General features: G+C 51.7%; 1 protein-coding gene across 1 annotated transcript in view; it reads right to left on the reverse strand.

The window, feature by feature from the left end:
- The window catches only part of OTOF (otoferlin), a 133,474-nt gene continuing 117,468 nt past the window's right edge, over positions 1-16,006 (reverse strand). The window contains exons 32-47 of the mRNA XM_051615858.1: positions 14,796-14,825; positions 13,601-13,735; positions 12,453-12,519; positions 9,734-9,858; positions 9,029-9,163; positions 7,516-7,653; positions 6,837-6,964; positions 6,166-6,336; positions 5,444-5,604; positions 4,556-4,698; positions 4,018-4,106; positions 3,303-3,401; positions 2,334-2,575; positions 1,773-1,951; positions 1,498-1,598; positions 1-1,067 (exon numbers count right to left, since the gene is read on the reverse strand). Of these exons, the coding sequence (XP_051471818.1) occupies positions 887-1,067; positions 1,498-1,598; positions 1,773-1,951; positions 2,334-2,575; positions 3,303-3,401; positions 4,018-4,106; positions 4,556-4,698; positions 5,444-5,604; positions 6,166-6,336; positions 6,837-6,964; positions 7,516-7,653; positions 9,029-9,163; positions 9,734-9,858; positions 12,453-12,519; positions 13,601-13,735; positions 14,796-14,825 (2,124 nt within the window). The 3' untranslated portion in view covers positions 1-886. The remainder of the gene's footprint in view (positions 1,068-1,497; positions 1,599-1,772; positions 1,952-2,333; positions 2,576-3,302; positions 3,402-4,017; positions 4,107-4,555; positions 4,699-5,443; positions 5,605-6,165; positions 6,337-6,836; positions 6,965-7,515; positions 7,654-9,028; positions 9,164-9,733; positions 9,859-12,452; positions 12,520-13,600; positions 13,736-14,795; positions 14,826-16,006) is intronic.

Genomic DNA, 16,006 nt, shown 5'->3' on the forward strand with positions numbered 1-16,006 from the left:
GTATCCTAAAAAGGTCCTCGAGACCTCCCTAGTGATTCAATAAGGGTCTTGTACACTGGAAGCTGAGGAAGGTGGCTTCTCCATAGCTGAATGTTGAGCTGAGAAACAGACCTTTCCCCAAGACATGTGGAAAGGATGACTTCAGCCATGACATTTATCAATTCAAACAAAGTAAATTGAGACTCTAGAAGGCCACAGGGAGCTCACACTGCTGGAGAACCTGGCTCCCTGTGAATCCCTGATGTTTTCCAGCCACCACCACCTCTGGATGGGTAACCTTGGAAAGGTGTTTGAGCTGCTAGACACTTCCATGTCATGGGGAGGGAAGGGCAGGGCTCCTGAGGTCCCCCATGGTGGGGTGGACCCCTGCACCAGGGGACAGTGACCTCCAGAGCTATGAGTGGAGCAGGGACAGTGCTGGCAGTGGGAACAGGTTTTGGGGCTGCTTCTGTGCTGTCCCCATGCTGGTGGGGCTGGCGTGTCCCCAGCTGTTCCCTGCCAGGTCCCTGCTTCATCCTTGTTTCTGAATGTCCCTCCAAAGAGCCTTTTGGGAGTGCTCCCATGGCTCCACCCATGCAGCCCCAGCTCTCTTCCCCTGGGGCCAGGGGCTGATCTCCCTAAGAGGCCACCAGCCATGGCCCTGGAGACCAAAGGTCTCTGAGACCCCCAGCCGGGCACCTCCACCAGCCCTGGTGAGGGATGCACAGCCTTGGGATCGACACCAGCTTCCAGCCCCATTTCTCTGGGACTCAAAGCCATGAATGGGACCCACAGAGGAGGAATGCAGAAGAGGAGACCCCGCAGCATGGAGGAGACGTCCCCCAAAGCTGAGGTGGAGGGGAAGGTTGTCGTGCAGGGCTGGGGACATGGGGGAGGCTCCCAAGCTTCATGCTCCCAGCAGCTTCTTGACCATGTAGCCTGGCATGCTGTAGAGGAAGAGGGCGATCATGATAAGGAGCAACAAGGCCAGCACGATTTTGATGATGAGCCACTTGTAGCGTGTGCAGATGAGGTATTTGATGGACTTGAGGGGGTTCAGAAACCAGATGAAGGACGTGTCTGGGCGGCTGCAGGGGAAGCAAATAACCATTGTTAATGCCGTGGCCATGGAGAAAGGATGCACGGCCAGCAAAGCAATACCGGACACGGTGGGGAAAGGGAAGTGCAGGATCCCCTTCTCTGGCTGAGCCTGCACAGAGTGAGAGTCCAACCAGGAGGATCAGGAGAGTGGGCAAGGGGAGTCAGCATACAATCATGGAATCACAGAATGGTTTGTGTTGGAAGGGACCTTAAAGACCATCCAGTTCCAAAACCCTGGCAGGGGAAGGGACACTTCCCACTAGACCAGGTTGCTCCAAGCCCCATCCAACCTGACCTCCAACATCACCCACTGCAACCCCTCTCCACCTCCTCATGCTTGCCTCCCTTTCTCTAGGCCACCCCACAGCATCTCCCAGAAGCCCAGGTGGCAACTGGGGAAGGGTCTTCCCTACTCACTTGGGTTTCTCCAGAGGATCAGGTTCATTGCGAGCCAGCCCAGCAGGGGATTTCTCAGCCTCCTCAGCTGTCAGAAGGTGCAGTTCAGCCTCCACTTTCCCCTACAGGAAGCAGAGTGTTGTGCTGAGACCTAGGCAAGGCTCCCCACCTCAGCCCCCCCCCACATGGTGACAGAGGGGAGCTGGGGGAACAGAAGCAAGTGGCAGGGAGTGGAGGGTGCCTGCAAAGTATGCAGTCCCTAGGATGCAAAATCCCTCCCTTTTCCCCATCCTTACGGTGACCTCCAGCTCATCATTCTCATCTCTGGCCACGAATGGCCACCAGCCCTTCACCCTCTTCTGCTTGAAGATGGAAATCATGGGCAGCTCTGCCTCATTTGTCACCATCTCCAGGCTGCACAGCTTTGATGTCTTGGCTCCCCGTGGGAAGCGGTTCAGGTCCAGCTCAATGGCCCCTGGCAGGCAAAAGAGAAGCAGAGATGTTGGCACCCCCAAATGCTGAGTCCTTGGCTGGAGGGGGGCTGGTCCAGCATCTCTTGCCTTGAAGAGAGACTATGAAGTCACTCTGGAAACTAAAAAACTGACATTTTTGCTATAGGAGCAGCCTTTGAACAGCAGCAGTGGAGACAATGGCTGTCATCATACCTGCTCTTAGCAGCAGCATCTAAGGGGGTTTTGTAGGCCGTTGTGGATTTGAGGAGCAGAGCTGCCAGACCAGGTTCTGTTCCTACGTATGCTTTGTCATCCCACACTGCTTCCTACCTGTCCAGCTGTGGGCTCCTTGCTGGCCTGCTCACCATCCCAGGTCCATGGACCTTACATGGACCCTCCACTTACCGAGGAAATCGTCGGCTGAGAAGTGGTCAGCGTCCCAGACCTGCAGGGTGAGGCGAGCTGGGATCTTGTACTCAGTCTCATCCCAGGAGAACATGGACTCCTTCTTGGAGATGACGATCTTCTCCTCCGCCATCAGGTAGTCAAAGGGGAAGATGTAGCGCCAGTTGAAGTTGCCTTCACCAGTGAGTGAGTGGTAATGGACATCTGTGTCTTGCTTGTCCTCCTGCTGACCCTTCAGCCACCTGTAGGGCCCAGAGGGGTGGCAGATGTCACAGGAGGGAGGAGAAGGCACAGGACCATCCTGTCCAGGCAGTCAGGGTGCCTCCAGGACCTAAAGAGTGAGCAGCTGGGGCTGCTCAAATCATGGCAGCACATCTTCAAGGGGTGGCATAAGGGCAGGAGGGTCTGTTTTGAGGCAACAGGGAGGTTGGAGAGCAAGAAATTCAAGTGGATCATCAGAGGGTCATTTCCTCGGAAATCAGCACCTTCTTGGACACCTCCCACTAGACCAAGTTGCTCCAAGCCCCATCCAACCTGGCCTTCAACACTTCCATGCTTGAGGCAGCCACAGCTGCTCTGGGCAACCTGGGCCACTGTCTCACCTCCCTCAAAGCAATGAATTTCTTCCTCAGATCTCATCTCAATCTCCCCTCTTGCAGCTCGAAATCGTTCCCCTTGTCCCATCACTCCCTGCCCTCATCAAAAGTCCCTCCCCAGCTTTCCTGTAGCCCTTCAGGCACTGGAAGGTGCTCAAAGGTCTCCCTGGAGCCTTCTCTTCTCCAGGCTGAACAATCATGGAATCATAGAATGGTTTGGGTTGGAAGGGACCTTAAAGATCATGTAGTTCCAATCCCACTGCATGGACAGGGACACCTTCCACCAGACCAGGGTGCTCAAATCAAGCACTTGCATCCCTCTCCCAAAGGGAGAAGCAGAAGAGGTGGCACTGGCTCACCATGCAGTACCTACCCCCTGACAAAAATGTCACTGGATTTCTCGCCAGTGAAGTAGTCATCATCCTCCAGGACGACTTCGTCTGTGTTCCACACTATCACTCGAAGTTCATACCTGGTGGAAAGAAGTAAAGGAGACACAGAGATGAGGGACAGGAAAAGGAGGAAATGGGGTGATGCTGCCAGAAACCAGGGCTGGGCGCTGAGGTGGCAGGAAAACTGTTCACCAGATCTCATCTGACAGATGAGGAGGGCAAGAACAGAAAGGGGATCTCCACATCAGCTCACACCAGCCCAGGCAGGGTGAGCAGAGCAGTGAGGACACCTTTACCTCCCCATGCTCTGAACCTCTGCAAGGCCCAGGCCAAAAGCTCAAGGGGACAATCTTTGGTAGATTTATGGCTAAAATGGAGTCTACAAAACAGTCTGAGTCCAGCTCTCTTCCTGGTTGCCCCCCTTACTCAGCAGTGTCCCCCACCCCAGAAATGGGTATCACAGTTCTTCTTAAGTCTCCAGCAGCCCCAGGGACTCAGAGATATTTCCAGTGCTGCCTTTTGTGCACAGCCACCCGGGGTTTCCCATTTGGCTTGGTTGGGAATTCTAGTCATGGAGAAAGTAGCCCTGTTGGGAATGGGTAGAGCAGATTCCTCACAGGATACAATGTGGAAAGGCTGGAGGAAAGCTCCTCTGGATTGACCAACCCTGTCCCAGTAACCTTCCCTGCCCCTTACTTCTTTGGTTTCCTGGGAGAAATATCAATGGCAGGGCCAGGCGCTGGCATGTCCATGGGGAACATGTCCACCCACATCTCCAGGCGACCCTGCAAGGTGGAAGAAGTGCAGTCAGCTCCCCTGGTCCCTCCTTTACCATCCCCCTTCCCCTCTTGCCCTTTAACATCAGTCTGTCCAGATGTGGGGCAGAGCCTGCAGCACTGAACTCTGCCAGACGTGGAGTCTCCCCTGTGCTGTAAGTCCTTCCCCACCCCCTGCAGAAGTGTCTCCTGGCTTAGTGTGGTGCTGAGCTGCACAGGCAAGAGGGAGTCAGGGGACCAAGAGATTTAGGGGCATGACATCCATGCAGGCTGGAGCATCCATGGGTCAACAGGTGATGGTTATGGGCTATTGATGCCCAAGTGCTACTCTCTGCTGGGTATCTTCCCCACTTCCACTGCCCACTACAAGGTGGGTTACTGCTGGTCTGCCCAGCCTGGAGGCTCTGCAGGCTCAGCAGCATGGGCTGCCTCCACTTCTGCTCTGGGATATTGAGGACCTGCTCGATGCCTGGCTTGTCAGGGTTGAGCAGGGGACGTGTCTCCACGTGCTCAGGAACCAGCTTGCAGCCTGCCCGTGGGATGTCCTCCCAGTGGCGCAGCACTGTCAGGGCCAGGTGCTCATCCGTTTGCTTCTTCTGACCTGCATGGGCAAAGGGAGGGCTGAGCTTGGAGAACAGGGCAGGGAAACACCAGGGACAACAGACAACCCTGATCCTCTACCTGTACTTCAAGGGAGCAGAACTGCCTGCTGAGCTACGCCTCTCCTTTTCCTTGCGTACTGCGTCCTTCACAGAATCACAGAATCTTAGGGGTTGGAAGGGACCTCGAAAGATCATCTAGTCCAACCCCCTTCAGCTGATACTTTAACTCCTGTCCACCTCCTTCTGACCTATGTCACATAAAGAAGGTCCAGATCTCCCTGCCAGTCTCCATTTCACCAAGCTGAACAAGCTCCATATCCATTGACTATGTTCTCTTCCTCTTCTGCTCCCCTCCTGGTGTGCCCTCATCTTTCTTGAGCACATGTGAACGAACTGGGATGCAACCAGTGTTTGGGTCAGCAATTACATGAAGAAGGGCTTCCTAAACCTGGGAAAGGCCAGGGTGGGCTGTCTTCATTGCTCTTTGCCAGGAGAAGGTTCTCAAAGGTGATGCTATGGTACAGACACTCACAAACGACTCTAGGAGCAACCCACTGGCCTAGATGGTCTACCAGACTCTAATTGGTCACCTACTGGAAGGTCCATTTAAGGAGGTGGATGGAGAGTGATTGTAGTGCTGCTTTGGGATGATGGGGCCACTACATCTGTCTCCAATCCTGGATGATGAGGGGATACCCCAGACCCCTGCTTCCCTCCACAACTTCCATCCCATGGGGCAGTTACCATTTTCATCTTCAATCTCTGTGGGGCCGGTGAAGACCCTGTTGGCAACTTTCACTCTTCCTCCTGGCCCAAAGTGCGGCCCATCCACCTTGCCCTCTTTGCAGAGCTTGGAGAGGATTTGGGAGGGCTTCATGGGGTCACGCCACGTGTTATAACCATGTCTGTGAACAGGAGGGGAAGGTCAGTGAAGCAGTAGCAAGATTTGGAGGAAAAAGCAATTTTTGTCCCTTCCACCAGCCAAACAAATGCTGCTGCCATGAAGGACCCAGGATTCAGAGGCAGGAACCTGAGGCAGCAAGTGTGAACCTTCAGAGCACACTAGATCCCTCTGGGGGCCCCACTCTCCACTTTTTTTAACACCCTCCCACCCTTTACTCTGCTGACTCAGACCTGAAATTCCCAGCACACCCCAGTTGACTCCTGATGCTCTGCATGGCTCCTGTGGCCCTGCTTCTCTTTCAGCTCTGGTCTTACCCCTCTACCCAGTCCCACCATTGTCCCTCTGTCCCTTCCTCCTTGCCCTAGCCTCCTTACAATCCACACCACTGCTGTCCTGCTGTGCTAGTCACAAAACCTTTCTTAAGAGTGAGGCTACAGCACAGGCTCTTCCATTAGCAGGCAATCAAGGAGGGATATTCCTGCAGAAGGTTTAGGCTTGGTGTGGAAGACGAGACAGGCATGAGTCCAGGCAGAAGGGTGGGCAGGGAAGGCTTTGCTCATACATGGAGTAAGTCTGTGACACCCCACAAGTAGCTCGGTGCTTGCTGTAGAAGCGGTTCTCCAGATCAATCTTGGTCTCTCCAATGAGGTCATCTGTGCCCACCAAGTCCCAGTCGTACACCGCCACTGTCAGCATGGACTCCATGGGGAAGGTGGCCTCGATGTCAAAGGATCTAGGCCGGGGAGAGAGAAAAGCTCTTGAAGGGTTTGGCTGCTACTCAAGAGATGGATGAGGTGGGTCTGCTCTGGTCTGTGACAGTGTTTAATTTGCATCTACCACTGCAGCACACTCAAGGTTGGGGGTTTTAACTAAATCTCTACATGGGGTGTTCCAAATCCAGCATCCCTAAACAGGAGATGGCACAGGGTGATTTCTCCACTTGGCCATGTCTGGAACTAAGCTTGTGTGTCACTGAAGGTCCAGGCCATGCTCTCCTTTGAGTTCAGCCTAAGGCAGGTACTTAATCTTGATCACAGATGGATGTCTCCTAAACACCCTTCACCATATTAACCAATTGCTTGGGAAAGAAGGTCAGATGGCTGGCATGAAAATGCCCTACACTGCTTGCAAAGGAAGTTCTGTGTGACGAGTCCCATCTTTCGAGCTCAAGCAGTGGCTGTGGGATGGCAAGGGTGCAGGTCCTCTCCTTTGAGGTGCAGACATGTAACTCACTTTCCGAAAACAGGGTTCAGCTGCTTGGAGATGTAGTTCTCCTTGTCTTTGATGTCCGTCTTCCCCAGTTTGATGGCAATATAGGGGTCAGCTTTCCCATTGATGTCAGCTGGGTGAAGATCTGTGGCCTGTGGAGAACAGATGAGATAAATGTCAGTGTCATCCACAGTAGTGAAGAATTCAGGGATGGTCCCATTCTCCATCCCCGAGACCGTTGGGCCATGTCTGGCCGTAGACATGTGGCTGAGCACTTTGGTCCCCCTAAATAGAATTACAGCATAGTTTGGGTTGGAAGGAACCTTAAAGATATCCAATTCCAACCCCCCCTGCTGTGGGAAGGGACACCTTCTACTAGATGAGGTTGCTCCAAGCACTGTCCAGCCTGGCCTTGAACACTGGATGGGGCTTGGAGCAAGCTGGTCTAGTGGGAGGTGTCCTGGCCCATGGCAGAGGAGTTGGAACTAGATGATCTTTTAAGTCCCTTCCAACCCAAACCACTCTATGATTCTATGTGGTGATGAGGGACATGGCTTAGTAGTAGCCTTGGCAGTGCTGGGTTAATGGTTGGACTCGATGATTGTAAAAGTCTTTTCCAACCAAAAGGTTTCAGTGACTCTACGGATGTGTGTTGTGGAAGGGGGTGTGGGATCACACCTTCCCACACCACAGTTACACTCACCCGCACAATATAGACTCGGACCAGCACGTTGATGGGGTCGTTGCTGGGGATCCCCTGGAACATGCCGAAGTTGGGGTCGTATCCTGCTTCCTTGGTGATATCGTCAGGGAGAGGAACTTTGTAGACACACATGGAGCCCTGAAGCAAGGGAGTGCACAGCTTGACGAGAGTCCTGCTGCCCAGAGTGAGCAGACCCATTCCAAACCACCCTTCCTGAGAACCCAAGTTGATCTCCCTGTTTCTAGCCACGTGCTGGAGCAGGCAGAACAGATCTGGAAAACTCCTCCACCACACAAGTACCTCTTCAGGGGCTGCAACCATGAGCAGGGAAATTGGACAGAGGGAAGGAGGCCTGCAGAGCAATCAGACCAGCCAGATGCTCATGGACAGGGATTTCCAAGAGTAAAATTGACAGGAGGAAAAAAACCAATAGGATTGAAAGGGCCTCAAGGGATGAGCTGGAAAATGCAGGAACTACCACATGAAACATTGCTGATTTCTGTGCTCCTGAAGCATCTGAGACTAGCTAAGGTGGGGAATGGCCTGCTCATCTCTTCTGCTAAGCCAAAAAGGGGCAAAACTGGCATCAACAGGCTTCATCTGGCCAGGATCAAACCTTCAAAAAGGTTCTTGTCTAAGAATCTTCTAGCTGTGCTCTAGATGTGCTCCTACATTGCTTGGGACTGGCAATGGTGCAATGTGGCCATGAACTCAGGAGACCAGTATTGGTGAAAAATTATTTACAGAGATATCCCAGGACATGACTTACAGTCCCAGGAAGAGCAACGGAGCTGGGGAAGCGTCTGGAGCACAAGTCTGACAAGGAGCAGCTGAGGGAACTGGGGGTGTTCAGCCTGGAGAAAAGGAGGCTGAGGGGAGACCTTCTCACTCTCTGCAACTGCCTGAAAGGAGGTTGGAGCCAAGGGGGAGGTTGGTCTGTTCTCCCAAGGAACAAGCAACATGACAAGAGGAAATAGCTTCAAGTTGTGCCAGGGGAGGTTTAGACTGGATATTGGGAACAATTTCTTCATGGCAAGGGTTGTCAGGCCTGACCCAGGCTGCCCAGGGCAGAGGTGGAGTCCCCATCCCTGGAGGGATTTCAAAGCCCTGTAGCTGTGGTGCTGTGGGACATGGTTTGGTGGTAGCCTTGGCAGTGCTGGGGTAACAGTTGGACTGGGTGACCTTAAAGGTCTTTTCCAACCTGAGCAATTCTGTGATTTCCACAAAGTGCAAGAAAGAGGAGCTGCTTTTCCCTTGACCTTATGCAAGAATCATTAGGGATCTGTTTGCCTGTAGGTTACCACTGCTCTGGATGTGCTCTTCAAAGGTCGCTGATTTCTGGGCCTCTCCTTGGAGGCTTTCCCTCCCTGCAAGGTGCCTCCAACTGGTTCAATGCAAATTGGTTTCTGTTGCATCCAACTCCTTTCTGCTAAACCAGCTTCAGCAGAGAAACCTGTTGGTGAGAGGTCCCCAAGGTGCCCCTGCCCTGGCCCCACTCAGCAACCAAACTCACTTTGAACCTCCCCACTATCCGCTCTTCCTCTGTGGCATTGTCATCATTGTCCCCAATCTTCCCGCGGAGCAAGTTGAAGGTGTGCAGCCAGTCCTCAAAGTTATCAAACTCTGTTTCCAGCTCTTTGTTGAAGACCTGAGGTGAGAGAAAGTTAAAGGAGGTAATAAAAAAAAGTGAGGAAATATATGGTGACTGCCCAAGACAACTCAGAAGGAACACAGACACCTCAGCTCCCAGTGCCCAGTTCTCTAGGAAGGGAAAGGATCTTGGGATCTTGATGCCACAAGCACTTCCCTGAACTGATAACATGGAAGGAGGAAGCTTGGCTGAATGGGCAAACTGGTTGTCCCCGTGTTGTGCAAGACCCAGACTCAAAACCTCTTCTGAACCTTCTGACAGTCTACATGAATCCTGACAAACACCATGGGCCAGTACATTGAAACAGCCATAATCAGGTTGGAAAACCTCCCCTCCAGCCAGGGCCCATCCAAGCAGTCCCAGGGATGATCCTATCCTAGGGCAACTCTATTTCTGTAAAGCTTGTTACCTCTGGATGCTTCAAACTATGGAGAGAAGCTGGCAGTGGCAAGGCCCATCTCACCTTGGGTTAGAGACCCCTCAGGTAGACAAGATGCCTTATGCAGGGTTGATCCATCCTGCTCTTATCTCCATCCTCCCAGACTCCTATCCTGCCAACACACTCACCTTCAGTTCATCAATCTTCTGCTTGTTTTTCTTCTCAGGAAGCTCAGGGACCGACTGTTGCTTCTTCTTCTTATCGTCTTTAGGTGCCTTGGACTTCTCCTTGTTCTTCAACTGACCCTTTGAGCCTTTCATGGGAGAGTCATCAATTTTGATTTCTGAGTCCGAGGGGAAGCAGTGGGGAAGGAGGAGATGGAAATGAGGGTGAGGAGGGGTGGAGGAGACAGTGAGGGGGAACTTGATCAAAGTCCTTCAAACAGGAGCATGAAAGCTGACAGCTGCTACTTCCTGCAGTTCCCACTCCATCCCCCTCTGGTCTTTCCTTGACTCTGGCTACTGGTGCCCAGCTCACAGCATCTTCATGAGCCCAAAAGTTTCTGAGCTTCCAGGGGTGTCCTGAAGTCCAAAACATGGACTGAGAGTGGCTCTGGCTATCTTCGACAGCAGTGAGAAGACCCGATCCTGCCCACAGCATCTCCTTTTCTTCCTCTACTGGGGACTTTTCCTGCTGTGTGCACCCAGGAGAATAAAACCCCAGCCTGGGTATCGAGAGGGGACAGTGCTTGATGCTCAGCTCATGGGCTGCTGCCCTGGCAGAGGTGTTGCCTGTGACCAGCTGCAATGATGGGTTGTTGGAGTCTTTATTCAGAGCAACCACCACACAAAGCCATCAACTACATTAGGAAGAGACTTCAGAAACATTAAAAGGAAGCTTCTTCAATCTCTCTACAACACACAACCCACACCACCTGTGCCAGCTTTCATGACTGCTTGGCCATGCAGATGGGGACAGACAGATGACAACAAACCTAACATGGAAGAGGAAAGGAGGAAGGAATGGGAGAAATGGATCCTTCTCAGAAGACAGAAAAATGGGGAACACAAGACAGCTCTCATCAGCACTGCCCTGATAGCAATCCCAGGGAGAAGCTGCTCAGAGACATAGAGACAGCATGGGTGAAAGTCCTCAAGGAAACCCCTCCATAACCCACTGGTAGGACTGGCAAAGACCCTCCAGGCAGCAGAGACAAAGTCATCCTTGACCAACATGTCTCAACTCATTGGTATTCTTGGCCCACATCACTTGTGGTACAAAACTCATCTCAGCCAGCTTTAGACATCTGCAACACCCCCACTGAGCTACAGATCCCTGACTTCCTCCTGAGAAAAGCCCATTTAGGGCACAATTAATCTGAGCGTAACATCATATTGAAAACAGGTCAGAGAACTTGTCCTAAAAGTGTGTATTTTTCTTCACAGCCTGTGTGAGAACAGCAGCCAAAGAGGTCTCTACACACAGGTAAAAGGGCTTAGAGTAGATGAATCCTAGAGTTTTTGCCTGGTTGAATCTTCCCTTGCAAAACTGGACTAAAAGTTTTAAAAAACGTTTTTAAGCCTCCTTCAAAACAAGGATGGAAAACCCCATGAAGGAGTTCTGGAAATATCTATTATTTGGCGTGCTCAGACTTCAAGCACATAGTCCTATCATCAACACATTTACAGGGCCAGAGCAACAGGACTTTTAATGACATCCTGACTCATGACTGCACAAAAATGTCCTCATACAGTAACACAGATCCTGATCACTGGTCTGCATCACTTGCACATGGCCTTCTTCCCAGCACAGATGGGTTGGGAGCTCCCACAATATGATGCTCTGGTTTGGGTTCACCTGGAATGAGCATGTTGGCCCAACACAGCCCACACAAGGTGTACACAAACATTGATCCTGCATGGGCATATACAACCCCCTACAAGCATCTGGTTTGTCGCCTTATGACAAGAACATTGAGGTGCTGGGGCACGTCCAGAGAAGAGTGACAGAAATAAAAGGCTCCAGGGAGACCTTAGAGCATCAACAGTAACTAAAAGGGGGCTACAGGAAAGCTGGGGAGGGACTTTGACAAGGACATGGAGTGATGGGATGAGGGGGAAAGGTTTCAAGCTGCAAGAGGGGAGATTGAGATGAGATCCTTGGAAGAAATTCTTTGCTGTGAGGGTGGTGAGACCCTGTCCCAGGTTGCCCAGAGCAGCTGTGGCTGCCTCATCCCTAGCAGGGTTGAAGGCCAGGTTGGTTGGGCCTTGGAGAAAGCTGGTTTGGTGGGAGGCGTCCCTGCCCATGGCAATGAGGTTGGCACTAGATGGTGTTTAAGGTCCCTTCCCACCCCAAACAATCTGGGATTCTATGAAGCTGGGGAAGGGTCTGGACCACAAGTATAATGAGGAACAGCTGAGGGAACTGGGGGTGTTCAGTATGGAGAAAGGGAGGCTGAAGCGAGTTCTTCTCACTCTCTATAACTCCCTGAAAGGGTCTTGGAGCAAAGGGGGGGTCAGTCTCTTCTCCCAGGGACAAGACACAGGACAAGAGGAGATGACCTCAGGTTGTGCCAGGGGAGGTTTAGATTGGATATTGGGAACAATTTCTTTCTGGAAAGGGTTGTCAGGCCTTGGCCCAGGCTGCCCAGGGCAGTGGTGGAGTCCCCATCCCTGGACGGATTTCAAAGCTGTGTAGCTGTGGTGCTGGGGGACATGGTTTAGTGGTGGCCTTGGCAGTGCTTGGTTAATGGTTGGGCTCAATGATTTTAAAGGTCTTTTCCAACCAAAATGATTCCATGATTCTGTGACTCTGAGAGCAGCTCCCAAAGGGGTGCCCAAGCACCAGCAGGAGTCCTGCTCCCACCTTTCCCTGTCACACTCCTCCTCTCATTAACAACCTGCTTACCTTCTGCAATCTCCAGATCTTCCTTCTCCTCTGCTTCTGCTGCGGCTGCTTCCTGCTGCTTGAGTTGCTGGAGGGAGAAATGAAACGAGGAGGGGTTGGGTGCTTGTTCCAAGGCCTCTGTGCTCAGTGGGGGGAACACAGATGTTTTTGTTCTGTCCAGCCCCTTGGTGTGTTTATCTTGTACCAGCCCTGGACAAGAGCTCAGGCTCATTTAGTGCCCTTATCTTTTACATGACCATGAGGAGGGGTGGAAGGACAAGCAACCCACTCGTCTTGCCAAGGCACAGCACAGATGCTGGAAGTTTTATCACCTGACAGTTACCACGGTGGCCAGTTTTATGCTCAGCAACTATTGTGATCACTGGAATGGAGTGAGAGCTCCATGGCTCTGTCCCTCCCCCCACCCCCACCTGAATGCTTAAGCATCATTATCCTGCTAAGGTCTAATCAGCCCATGACTTATGACCTAGTCCCACCTCATCAATAGGCATAAAAATTATCCTTTAGAATCCTAGGAAAATTCCAATTATCTGGATGGGTCAATGGGCCTGAATTTCTCTTTCCCCCCCCCCAAACAGGGAACCCCTTTGTTAAGATTTGCACTGGATGTTTACCCAGGAATTACTAACATGAACTTGAATGTTTGGAGCTACCACCTTCATAAATCCTCTTTCTTTACAACTTTGTGCACCTGTCTCAGTGCAAGCTCTTGGTGGAGCTCTGAAACAGGCAAACATTGACTCTAAGAGGTGGCCGCTCACACATAATCCACTGTCCATAGACAGAAACAAGTGACCAAGTGTGACACTAGGATTGGATCCAGCCACCCCGGGACTTCTCTCAAAGAAGGAATTCAGAGCACAGGAGAGTCCTCTTAAAACCTCCTGACCCCACGGGAGGCTGTCCCCAGCCACCTGGCAGACTCACACCCTTTTACATGACAACTGGAAAGGCATAACTCAGGGTCATGGCTCACTCTTCACATCTGAGCTGTGAGCAAGGCTCTGGTAGTGCTGGAGAAGTCAAAGTTGCTCAGTGTCCAAGCACAGCCCCATGCCTCTTAAGTAGCTGGAAACAGGTGAGAACTTGCAGGTAGGAAACATTTTCCTCCTCCCGCTACGTACATTCTTCCTCTGCTCTGCACCCACCTCCTTCAAAGTCTCAATTGAAGCAAAATACTTGGACCACCAGTCCAGCATGCTCTCATCTGGTTCCTCCTCTTCTACTTCCTCTCCTCCTCCTCCTTTCTTCTTCTTTTTCTTTTTTTCCTTCTCTTCCTCAGACTGCAGAGACAAGGGAAGCAAACAAGAAGGATCAGATGTAAGGGAAATGTCTCTTGAAGGGCAAAGGTGGAGATTGAAGCACCTGAGAAGGTAGAACCCTGCAGGCTGGGATGGCCTCATTAGCACTTTCCTCCCTTTTACCACAGTGGACACTGAGGTGCAAAGCAGCAAGATGCCCAAAGCTCCACAGAGATGTGGTGTCAAAGTCCTGACAATATGCCCTCCAGTCTGTAATCCCTTTCATCCATGCTTTGCCCAGGCTACAGATCTTCAACCTTCCATGGTGGCAGTCCTCCTTCTGCCTAGCAAAGTCCCCTGGGTCCACTTTGTGGTGCAACAAAGTCTTTTGTAGCTGGTTAAATTAATTAATATTATATAATATGAATTATTATCTGGTCATGGTGGGAATGACCAGCATCTCCCCACAGAGTGCTGCTGCCCTACTCCTCCTGGGACAGCTGGGCTGGCCACGAAGAGCTTCCCAAGCTGCAGGAACCAGGCCACTGCCATACCTGGTGGTGTTCAGCCTGGAGAAAAGGAGGCTGAGGGAAGACCTTCTTGGTCTCTACAACTGCCTGAAAGGAGGTTGGAGCCAGGGGGCTGGTCTCTTGTCCCAAGGAACAAGAGACAGGACAAGAGGAAATGGCCTCAAGTTGTGCCAAGGGAGGTTTAGGTTGGATATTGGGAACAATTTCTTCCTGGAAAGGGTTGTCAGGCCCTGGCCCAGGCTGCCCAGGGCAGGGGTGGAGTCCCCATCCCTGGGGGGATTTCAAAGCTGTGCAGATGTGGTGCTGAGGGACATGGTTTAGTGGTGACCTTGGCAGTGCTGGGGTTGAGGGTTTGGCTGGATGATCTTAAAGGTCTTTTCCAACCAAAATGATTCTAATTCTACGATCTATTGATGAGACAATGTTGCTCTCTCTGCCCTGGGACAAAGGGGCCCTGGTCCCTGCCTATTTTGGGGTTGGTGAGGATTCATTGTCTATTGAAAGCTGCACAGATGGGTAGGATGGGGTGTGGAGGGTTGGGAGCAGGGGTGCAGAGCAGGTTCATCACTTACCACATCCACCTTCACCACTGCATCGGAGTTCTGCCGCCCGGGGTGGAAGGGAAGAGGAGAAGGACAGAAGGTTAGCAGGGGAGCTTCAGACATGTTCTTGCCAATCTAGGAAGGTCTGCAAGCTACTGTGGTAGACTTCAAGAAGAAATGTAGGTGTTAGGGTGTTCAAGACATACCCATGAACACCCAGACACTCTTTCTCCTCTTGCATGAAGCTGTGCAAGTAGACATACATGACACAGCTTCTTGTGCACGTGGGAGGAACTCTACATTGGGAGACCTTAGAGCACCTTTCAGGACCTGAAGAGACTGTTGACAAGGACAGGGAGTGATGGGATGAGGGGGAATGGTTTTAAGCTGCAAGAGGGGAGATTGAGATGAGATGTGAGGAAGAAATGGTCTGGTCTGAAATGACCTGTGCTGGTCAGACCACACCTTCAATTCTGGGCCCTGCTCTACAAAAAGGATGTGGACAGGCTGGAGAAGGTCCAGAGAAGGGCCACAAGGATGATCAGAGGACTGGAGGACCTGCCATATGAGGAGAGGCTGAGAAAACTGGGTTTGCTCAGCCTTGAGAAAAGAAGGCTTTGGGGACACCTTATTACCATGTTCCAGTACTTAAAGGGTGGCTACCAAGAAGATGGAGATTCCCTGTTTACAAAGAGTCACATGGAAAAGACAAGGGGTAATAGGCACCAGTTGCTCCTGGGGAGATTCCAGTTGGACACAAGAGGTAAACTTTTCACCATGAGGACAATCAAACATTGGAATAGTCTCCCAAGGGAAGTGATAGATTCCCCCAGATTGGACAGTTTTAAGTCTCAGTTTGACAGGGTGCTGAGCCACCTCATATAAACTATAGTATTACCTAAAAAGTTGAACCAGATGATCCTTGAGGTCCCTTCCAACCTGGAATTCTATTAAATTCTTTGCTGTGAGGGTGATGAGACACTGGCCCAGGTTATCCAGAGCAGCTGTGGCTGCCCCATGCCTGGAAGTGTTGAAGGCCAGGTTGGATGGGGCTTGGAGTGAGCTGGTCTAGTGGGAGGTGTCCCTGCCCATGGCAAGAGATTGGAACTAGATGATCTTCAAGGTCCCTTCCAACCCAAACCAGTCTGGGTGAATGAGTCTCAGTACGTAAACATGCCAAGGACCTTGTGGGATGGATGTCTGTGTACACGTTTAGGTGGCTTTGTATGTGCCATTGCCTT

This window comes from Apus apus, chromosome 3 (genome assembly GCF_020740795.1).
Source record: "Apus apus isolate bApuApu2 chromosome 3, bApuApu2.pri.cur, whole genome shotgun sequence".
In the NCBI taxonomy this organism is placed as follows: Eukaryota; Metazoa; Chordata; class Aves; order Apodiformes; family Apodidae; genus Apus; species Apus apus.